Here is a 10,409-nt window from a genome sequence, read left to right on the forward strand (position 1 = left end):
TTTTCAGCCGCCATTAAAAGTCTTTTAAACCCAACGTAAACTCTTAAATTTACACCGTAGTAAAAAAAAAATGGCTCTTTGAAAAACCACTTTAAGCGGTGAGATAAATGCAATAACAAGCTAACATCTGTAGTTGTCTCGTGCCAGCATCTCGGTTGTTACCGTTACAAGCCATTAGCGGCATATGTCAAACTAAGCCCTCATGTTGACCCTCTCCTCCTGCGTGGATTTTGAATAGTTCCTGTGTATCAGCGTGACTTTGACAGCTTAGAGAAGGCACTCACTTTTTCCACGTCTTGTAATACTCCGCCACCGAGTGAGTGCCCGCTCCCGGCGGATGAAGTTCGCTCGTGTTTGACCGCCACCGTCGAGCCTCCGTCCGTTAAGTTTTTGTAAAAAATGGGCCCCGGTATGTAGCTGCTTGTTTCCATTACCGGGACCCGGCTGTTGTAGCGGCCCGGGCGGTAATTGAAGTCCACCACACCGCCGACGCCTGCCCCGACCGACGACTTTTCCAATATGCATTTTGACTCCATATTCAGTCAGGGAGAGTGGAGACTAGAGGAAGGATGACGGATTTCTGTAGGTTTTAGTGCAAATCGCGAGAGTCAGATACATTTATCAGGATTGTCGCAGTTTGATAGGAGCTCTCTGAGACGTAACTTCTATTCTAGTCTACATGTGAAATTTTTTTTTTCCTTCGCTGCCGTCAAAACCGCAGCCCAGGATATCCAAAAGCCGACCGGTTAGAAGGATAAAAAGATTGTTTTGCCTCTTTCCTCCAAACCCATGCCACGCCCCCTCATCTGCGCTCCTATTGGTCCGTAGTGTTCATAAACATTTCACTTTGGCACGCGTCCACGTGGAGACTGATTCTGATTGGATGTTGCGGTTGCAACGTCACATTTTTTTCAATCTTAAAAGTAATGTGGTAGGAAGATAGGAGGGGGCGTGACGAGCACTTTACCGGCCGGTGTCTGTCGACGAGGAGGTTTCAGGGGAAAAAACAGCCTTCACTCCAGCAAACTGCGCAGCAACGCAGGAAATGAAGGATTTCGACTAACAGTGGAAGAAGTCCGTTGCAACTGTTGTTTATTACTGTTTTCCCCCTGCAGTTTTAAATAATAAACCTTTTGCACAGCAAAAAAGTATTTTATGCACATTAAAGTGAAAGGAAGTAGCTCTGCAGAAGATTACAAGCTTGCTATGGTGCATGAGCACAATGCAACGTGGATCCCGATCCTGTATTTATAGCTTGAATAAATACATCAATAAATAAATATAATCAATCTGCAGTTATGAACATGTTTAATCCACATCTCATTCCCACAGTATGGTGTATTCCTGACATTTTGCCCAAATTCCTTAGAATTGTACCAAAAAATATACAGTTCACCCATTGGGAAATATACAAATTAAACTAAGCAAGTTGTAAAATTAAACATATAATCTTACAAGCTTGCACCACTGATGTTCTTAGAAGGGATCCTCTGGTTTCCAATGCTTCATCTTGGCCTTCTATCACAAGGAGCTTACCTTTGGCATCATTTGTCAAATTCTACCCCACACACATACACTTTAATGCCTTGACATCCACCAAAATGCCTATTGATGCCTCACTGCCTATAGTAGGCTCATTTAAGCAGCTTTTTTTCCCTTTAATCTTGTAACAAAAATAAAAAAAAACTCAACAAAGCCCTGCTGTGGAAATCCCAGCTTCATTACCCAGCTGTGTTTGCATTGTCAGTGTATATTTGTTAGTAAAAATGAAATGCCACCTGTTGCTCAATGATCCAGAATGCACACGCCTGCAGTTTCTTTTTATTGTCTAATCCCACACAAACACATTTTATTGCATCTTGCGTTATTGCATGATTGAGTTATTAATGTCAGTCTGCAGCAAAGAGGGAAAAACCCTGCAGATCTGCCTGCAAAACAAAAAAGAAAGCATGTAACACAAACATGTTATAATGTGCCACTTTATTAGAAAAGTAAAAACTCACTTTAATATTTTATGAAGGGTAATATAAAACATTACAATCTTTTGCATATCTGCACTGTCACACTTTATTTATTCATTTATTTTTATATATATATTTTTTAAACTAAACCCTGTGCTTTTAGAACATACAACATTGGCTACGACTGTCACAGCAGTACTGGCCTATACTTATAGTTTAAGACAATTAACAAACAGCATCTGAATCTGCATGGAAAGCATGAAATGTTTTCTTTTTTATACACAAAGTACTACGTGTCGGTGATAGCCATCTCTTTTTTTTCATCGTCAACAAATATACTGTATACTGCATGTTACATAGGAACAACATCAGAACAGCAACAGATTAATTTACACATTTACATCATCGTACGGTTTGTGCAACGAATATTTGTCTCTGTCGGTGAATAACATCGCTCAACAATGTATCCCAGATCAGTGCATTCTCTCAGGGTAAAATGCAACATATAATGTGATAGCCACAATCAAAGAAAACAAAACTAACAAACAAAAAAAACATGGAGCATGACAGCAATATCCAAGTGATTGTATTAGAGAGATCCCATCTCAGCTGTTGGCCATTTCTCATGTACCAGACAGATGAGCCGTTGGTGCATTGCTGTTATGAGGCTGGGAGTATGCCTGCCCCCCTCCACCACCCATATATTGCTTGGAGACCCTCAGAACAGGACATCAAAGAGCCCTCCTCTGTACGACAGCAGAAAGGGGGAGTGGCAGTACACACTAACACGCTTCCCCACTTAAACTTGAGGCTGGATTCTGTGTGCTTCTCTTGTATGTAAAAAAAAAAAAAAAAAATAAAAAAACAAATAAGAGAAGAGGAGAGCCCTCTTGGTCCTTGTCCTTTTACGCTGACCTTCATCCGGCTTCAGACTAGCCTTACACCCCCCCAACCCAACTCGATTTCTTTTCCCTGCTCCCACTGGGGAAACGAATAAACAACCTTTCAACTCTCTCCCAGCAGCACCTCTCTGTCCTTTCTGCTCTCTTCTGCTCCTTAAAGTTGTTGCTTTGGCTAAACAAAACGAGGCTTTACATTACATGGTTAAAAGCACAACATAAAATAGAAACTAGAGATAAGTACCACAATATTTGTTTTCATCTCCATATATCAAGGCATGCACTTATTCAAGCAGAAAAGAAAGAGGTTGCATCAACAATATATATATATATATATATTTACCCTTTTCATGGCAGTGGTGTGAGCTATTTAATCAAATGTATCATCATTAGGATAGAAATTAAACAGTGCTTTAAAATACAGTGTTCATTTGTTTTTACATATTTTCTGACACAGTAGCATTTATATTTTTCTCTATGTAACCTTTCGAAATTTGCATCCCGTTTGCATTTTTGTCACACAAGTGGACTGTATCCTTAAACAATTCTCCCTTTACAGTCTTTGAAAATTTATTTATTCCTCCTTACAAGCTTCTTTTGTATTAGTTTCATTGTCATGAGTAAATGTTTCAGATCATTAGCAGAATTTTAATATCAGACAAGGATAGCCCCCAAACAGACCTAGCCAAATGTAAAGATTGCCTTCCTTATGTCCTAATATATCTAAAATATCTTACAATTATCCAATTTTTTTTAATATTAATCTCACTACACTCACATCTGTTTACTATGAGAGCAACAGAATTAAGAATTCACTTAGATTGGACCTGTCTGATATCATGAAGTAGTGAAAGAGATCATAAAAAAAAAATCTAAGAAAGTTTAAAAACAGACGATAATAAAGGTCACTCTTACCCACCTACCAGTCCATAAAGGGGTTATTAAGCTTCACAGAGAGTAACTGTAAGAGCCAATTTGAGACAAATTCATTTATAGTTTTAAAAAAGGTTAAAATACAAGATTGATAATTTTGTTTGTTGTTAAGATTATAATTTAAGTTTAAAAAACTCCAATATTAAAAGCATAGAATATAGAAATGCAATTTGAAATGCATATTTTTGGGCTTCCTGCATGCTGTAATTGTATACGTGTTTTTTTTCTGTTTGTTTGCTTTTAAGTACTGTACATAAGGACTGAGGGGAAAACAGATATGCTGGAAGCAACACAGTTTTTGACCGAGTTTATATTATACAAATGTGGATGTTCTCTTATTTTTGTTTTCTTTCAATAAACATCACAAGTTGAAGAACATCATCTGGAATCGCTCGCGTTTCAATACTAGTTGCTAGACTGTTTTTCCATGTGGTACAGAAGAAACTAAAGGAGCTAGCGTGCCGCTACAGTAACTATTCACAAATGAGGTAAACATAGAACATTTGTGAACATGGTGGTGGTACTGTGGTGGTACAAGGCAGCTTTGTTGCTTCAAGACCAGGATAACTTGCCTTGATTGATAGATCTCTGGCTTTATAGCAGAGATTCCCATGAAAAATGTCCTGCTATAAAGTTAGATTGGTTAAACTTACACATATTTGACTTATCCAGCACAATAAAACATAACAACTTAAGTGCTTCCTCATTTCTAACAAAAAGAGGAAATGATGCATTTAAAGGTTTGGGTCTAAACTACGTAAATTTGAGTTACATTTAATGTGGTTAAGATGCTGCAACATGATCCTAACTGGATCATTAATGCTCCAAAATCATCTGATTTTGCTGAGTTGAGATAAATCTACAAACAGGAGTGGGTGGATGTCACTGTGTTGTTAAAGACTGACTACAGTGGCAAAACCATTAATTAGGTTAAGGAGGCTGTTATTTTTTCATAATGGCTCACAATTGCATAGATGTTTTTTTTCCCCATTTAATTAATGAAAATAAAATTTGAAAGAGGCATTTTATCTTTACTCTGGTTATCTTTGTCTGATCAATATCATTATTAGCTTCAGAATCTGACACATTTCATTTTGACCAAAGAAACAAAAAACAAGAGAGAGGAGACATGTAGAGGGACAAATAATTATCTTACTGTTTTTTTTTATTTCTTATAATTCTTAAAGCTACGTGGGAAAGATGATTTTCCTAATGGAAGGGAACACAGCATAGAAGCTGGACACGAGTCGGAGGAGAAGGGGAGGAATAACTTTTGAAAAGACACTTAACGGTAATATTTTTGTCTAGCTCTTTATTTTCTTTATTTTATTTGGAGTCCAGACCCCTCTGTTAGTATTTCAACCACAAAACTACAGTCTGGTGAGCTACGGGGAGCTCTGGTTGTGGCTCGGGTGCTCAGAGCAAATCAAAACGCTGCTTTAATATACCCTTTAAGCACGCAGCTAAGCTGAGCAGTCAGGCAGTTGACCTGTGCAAAATTACAGTGGCTATAAAATAAGATGTTTACAATCTGCATAGGAAATGACACTAACTCAAAAAGGATTAAGCATCCTGCACTAGTACTGAAAATCTTTTACTTTTATACGTGCTTTTTATCCCAAATATACTCTCAGTTATTCCTGCAGTACAGTTAAAGTCTCTGATTGGGAAATTATCGCACTGGGGAAATTCTTGCACAAGCCATTTGCTGCCCCCGACCTGAACACATCATTTTGCCTGACTCTGCCAAACATGTGTGCATCTGAGCAGAGGGTGGTGTCAGCAGGCCTCCAACAACAGTTTGTCAAATATAAGGAGTAAGTTTTATAGTTCGTCTTAATATAAGAGCTATTTAACAAAAAGCTCAGTTTCTAACTTTATCACGAGGACTGACAGCTGACATTATGTGGAATGAGGACGATAACCTTCACTTACTTATGTGCGTTTGAGTAGGCCTGCAAATTACAGGTCTGTGTCTGAACAAAGCACCGCAAGCACTCTCCTCCAGACAACAGGTCAGCGAGCGTCAGAACCTGTTTAATGTTTGCGTACGTTTGTAGGGCGGAGCACTGCAAATAACAGCGCATTTAATGTGCATATTCTCTACCCCAAGATGAGGAATGTATCTGTGCACTGGTGACCTGATTGCATACCCTATACTCTGTAAACATCCACTTTCATTGCTACTAATGTCTATCTTCATGTCTATTATTGTGTGAGACTGCACAATGCATGCACATTTTCTTTTTTTTTTCTTATATATATATATATATATTTTTTTTTTTTAAGTGTTCTTCTCAGGTTGTGAGTTGACACATAAACTCTTTCAAGAGTACAGTGTCCATATAAAAATAAAGATATAATGGAAAAGAATTCACAAGCGGGTGAGTATGGCCAGTGAAACAGTTATATATATACATTGTTTTGCTTTTTGTTTTTGTTGAACTGTATTTGGTCCATTTTTTTGGGCTGGACTAGGCTTAGGCTGGTTCTGAAGTGCAGACCAATCAAAGGAAGTCTGAACCTGGATTAAGACCCTGTTTGCACCTGATGTCAACACAAAATAGATCCTCATGTTGATTGACTCTAGAGGACCTGGGTATATACAGCAACCTGCACAAAGATCCCTGGAATCTGGACCAGAGGACTCTACCAGGGTGCTACAAGCCGGTGACATACATCTCCATCCCGTCATTAAAGGTGAAGATGGTGGTAGTGCCAGAGGTGTTGCCTCCCTGTTTTACATCGCTGATGGTCTCATAGAAGTTTTCCCCACCTGGGAGGCCTCTAGCAGGAGGGGCAACGGGCCCTGAGGCGTGTGGTACTGCTGGTACTGCCTGCTGCTGCTGTGGGGTTTGCTTCTTTCTCTTCAGAGTAGCGCTACCGCCACCAGTGCTGTTACTGGTTGCCCCCTGCTCACGCTTCCTGTGGGCATCGATGCTAGCGTATGCAGGGTCTGACTCAGCCACAGGGGAGGACCAAGACCGGTCCCCCACAGGCTCATAGCAGGGCTCCTCTTGAGAACGGGCCTGTCCTTGGACCCCTCTGCCTCGGCCTCGGTTTCCTCTGTCTCCTCCGAAGGATCGCGGGAGGGTTTTTGCGCCGTTGTGCTCCATGGGAGGTTTCTTTTTCTGAGTTTTACACACAATGGAGTAAGTGTCTGCAATCTGTCAAACACACACAGGACAAGAAGACAATGTGGACTCTGTTAATGAGTTAAAACAGAACTGAAGTAGGATTTCACTGGCATGTTTACGTAGAGAAAAGCCTATAACCAGAACCATTAATGTTTATTGCACAACCAGTACTATAAATCCTATTTAAACCACTTTTATACAAGAGTGTCAATCCAAGCTTTTTACTCAAGTAAAAGTGTAAAAGTAACATTTTTAAAACTACTTAAAGTATAAAAGTAAAAGTAAAGCAGTAAAAAAATGTTGAGGATGGATGTTTTACTGCACTACCCTATTAAAGGAACATGTTTCTACAATTATGGATGATTATTTTAAAGTGTCAAATTTTATTTTGCATCATCTTGAAAAAGTATTTATTTTGGTATAGGGCGAACAAGTTTGTGCAGTACCAAGTCAAACCTAAAAGAAATTGTCTGGATAAAACAAACTTATTATTATTTTGATGTTTGTTTGTTTTTTTAATACCTGCAGGCCATAACGCAAACAAGCTTAAATTAACAAGTTTTGTTTTTTTTATGTAGGGAGTAGAATGTAGAGATAATTGCAAAGAAATGTAAGGTGTTGAAGTGAAAAGTTATCTAAAAAATACCTATTCCAGTATAGATCAAAATTACTACTTAAGGAAAGTAACAAAGTATTTGTACTTTGTTACTTGACATCTATCTCTCTAAAAACACCTATAACATAAATAATACCTCAAAGCACTTCGGCTTCAGTGTTTTACTGCAAACTTTAACCGAGAAATGGAAGGAAAATTATACAGGCTGCAGCAGAATTAGTTTTGATAAAAAAAAAAAAAACCAAAACATATAATAATTAAGCAGTGTGGAATGGATTTGTGTTCAGCCTCCTCATTTCAATGCATTAGTCTTTTAGGATGTGTCTTTATCAGTAAGAAAGGCTGCAAATTCTTAAGTGAATATAGGTCAGCATTGGAATTTGTTTTACCAATACATTAATATATATATATATATATATATATATATATAAAACTTGTTTGTTTTTCTACTTTACAAATACCAACAATTTTATCCTGATCCAACAGATGAAATTGTGCTGAGAAAACATTTAAAAGTATAGCTGCATCAAAGCAAAAAGTTGAAAAGTTAAAATAGTATAGTTAATTTTGCAAGGCATTGCAATAGATAAATGTCTGAGCATGGATTGTGTGTATGTTTATGCAGAGCAGTTTGCACATACATTAACAGCCCTCTCCCTTTGCTGTAACCTGACCTAACCAGGCTGGATAAGACAGTGCAAACGGTGTTATCAGTATGTTTGATTTGGCGACAGTTAGTTCTGCAATGGATGAACACGTTAAAATTTCCTCACAACAGCTTAGGCAACCGGACAGAGGATCTGGAGGAGAGGCAAATTATAAAAGATAAAGGAGGAAAAAAAACATAGCTGTTTTCCTGAATGAACTTTGTTTAAATCTGCTGCATGCATTGCATGCGACATGAATGCATTTCCTCATTCATAAATGTGTTTTTACAAAAACATACATGTGTGCCCCTCAGCAAATCCAGGGCTGAAAAAAACTGAAAAGCATGTGCGAGGAATTCTGATAAACCAGCTCTGCAACCTCTGGCATTTCTGTGTCAAAATTCCACAAGTGCAAAGGATTGTGGGGCATGGTGATGTTTACCCTCAGCCCAACTCCACCCACTCCTGCAGCTCTGCTCTACTGGGCCTGAGAAACGCTGTCTATGCAGACTCTCTCTTTTTCCACCACACATACAGATGAACCTTGTTGTTGTCCCGCCTCCAAATTCACGACAGCACTCCTTTTCTTTCACCTTGCTTTATATATATCATATCAATCGGTTGTGCAGAGGGGGAAGTAAACAAAGTGCCGATGAATAGGCTCCCTCTGTGAATATCTCTCGTCGTCTATATTTGCTTCTTGTGTTACAGGCAGAGCTGAAGCGAAGCACGCACACACCCTGCCCCCAACAATTTTCTGGTGTGACCTTTTTGGATAAACAAAGACCCCAGCATAAGCTGTAAGTGTGTGCAGCCAAAGTGCGGTGCATGTGTCTGTGCAAGCTTGTGTATTTGTGTGACACAGAGTGTGCAGCAGAGGAAGGAAGGAAGTCGAAAGATGATGGGGATTTCAAAACTGAGCTACAGCTGGTGAGGAAGCCTGCCATTGTATGCTTTATTTTCTCCTCCCAGCACACTGTACTTCTCTCTGTGATGTTTTCAGCTCCCAGATTTGACCGAGGTGTTAAAAAAGCAACACTTTCTGCATACACAGACGACACCACTAATGCAATACGTCGTGATCCTCTCTATGAGCTGCTACAGAGTTTTTGAAAGAGTTCTTGAAGCAGATATTCATCGGGAGGACATGCTCGATGCAACGTGACTGGTTTGGGAGGGCAGGGCCTCCATATATCCGCAAAGGGAGTGGAGCAGAAGGAGAGGGCACCAGAGGAGAGGAGGAGACTTCTTAGGGAGTGGAAACTCAACACCTTATGACGGCTGCGACTGACAAACTCCAGAGTATAGGGGCATGTCAGGGCAATAACAAGAACCCAAATGGAAAACAAACAAAGAATCATCGAAGAAAATATTAACACAAAGAAGAAAATACAAAGAAAAAAGTTTAAAAAGAGGTTTTGAGAGACTGCAGAAAGTAGTTAAGGCTAATAACTCTGTGGTGCATTCAGACTTGCAGTGTAGTCGTGTTTCTAACAGTAAACAGCAAAGACTTTACTATAACATTTTAACATGAATCATTTTCCTTTTTCTAAATATTGACATATGTGAAACTCACCAACACTGTAAAACTCTTTCAAAGCAAAGCTTTGCATAGTAGTAACAATAATAATGATAACTGCAAGATGTTTTTTTTTTTATCCTAGTGTTTAATCTGAGACCAGGATGCATGCAGGATTGTGGTAATGTGGTGATCATTTCTATTCTAGGAGCCTCCGTTACTATTTAGACTGACTGTCTCTGACCTGAAAGCAGACTGTAGCTCTCTGAGCCTCCAAAATATTCTTTGCCTTGAAAAATATCCACCCCCTTTAAACTTTTTATTAATTTATATTACAACTGGAAACTTTTCACAGCAATTTTTTTTCATAGGGTTAGGATATAATGGAGCTATATTATAAAAATCAAAGTAAGAAGTCATGGAAGGGTTTACTTTGTATTTAATCTCCAAAGTCAACACTGTGCAGGATAAAGATATTTGAGCTACAAGTTATTTTAGTTGTATTTATTTTTTTCATTTCCGGTTTTTCATTTTGCACCAATGTTGTTCCAATAATTATTTGCAAAATAGCTCAATCTCAATCAGACTGGTCAGAGGGCAATTGTGAAAATGACTTTTTCAAAGCTTGTTCTTAACTGGATTTAGGTCTAGACTTTGACAAAGCCATTCAGACAAATTAAGATGTGTATAGGTGTCC

The 10,409-nt window shown here is 38.7% G+C and overlaps 2 protein-coding genes across 4 annotated transcripts in view; both read right to left on the bottom strand.

Annotated features, from left to right (window-relative positions):
- The window catches only part of slc2a4rg (SLC2A4 regulator), a 43,154-nt gene extending 42,400 nt beyond the window's left edge, over positions 1-754 (bottom strand). Inside the window, exon 1 of one of the 2 annotated variants that reach the window (XM_015392443.1) lies at positions 285-754. In XM_015392443.1, the coding sequence (XP_015247929.1) occupies positions 285-536 (252 nt within the window). In that variant the 5' untranslated portion in view covers positions 537-754. The remainder of the gene's footprint in view (positions 1-284) is intronic. The other variant, XM_015392444.1, reaches the window with a different exon arrangement.
- A 1,127-nt stretch (positions 755-1,881) lies between these two features.
- The window catches only part of LOC107096010, a 56,888-nt gene continuing 48,360 nt past the window's right edge, over positions 1,882-10,409 (bottom strand). The window contains exon 9 of one of the 2 annotated variants that reach the window (XM_015392454.1): positions 1,882-6,960. In XM_015392454.1, coding sequence (XP_015247940.1) covers positions 6,454-6,960 — 507 coding nt within the window. In that variant the 3' untranslated portion in view covers positions 1,882-6,453. The remainder of the gene's footprint in view (positions 6,961-10,409) is intronic. The other variant, XM_015392453.1, reaches the window with a different exon arrangement.

The sequence above is a fragment of the Cyprinodon variegatus genome, unplaced genomic scaffold (assembly GCF_000732505.1).
Source record: "Cyprinodon variegatus isolate N-32 unplaced genomic scaffold, C_variegatus-1.0 Scaffold591, whole genome shotgun sequence".
In the NCBI taxonomy this organism is placed as follows: domain Eukaryota; kingdom Metazoa; phylum Chordata; class Actinopteri; order Cyprinodontiformes; family Cyprinodontidae; genus Cyprinodon; species Cyprinodon variegatus.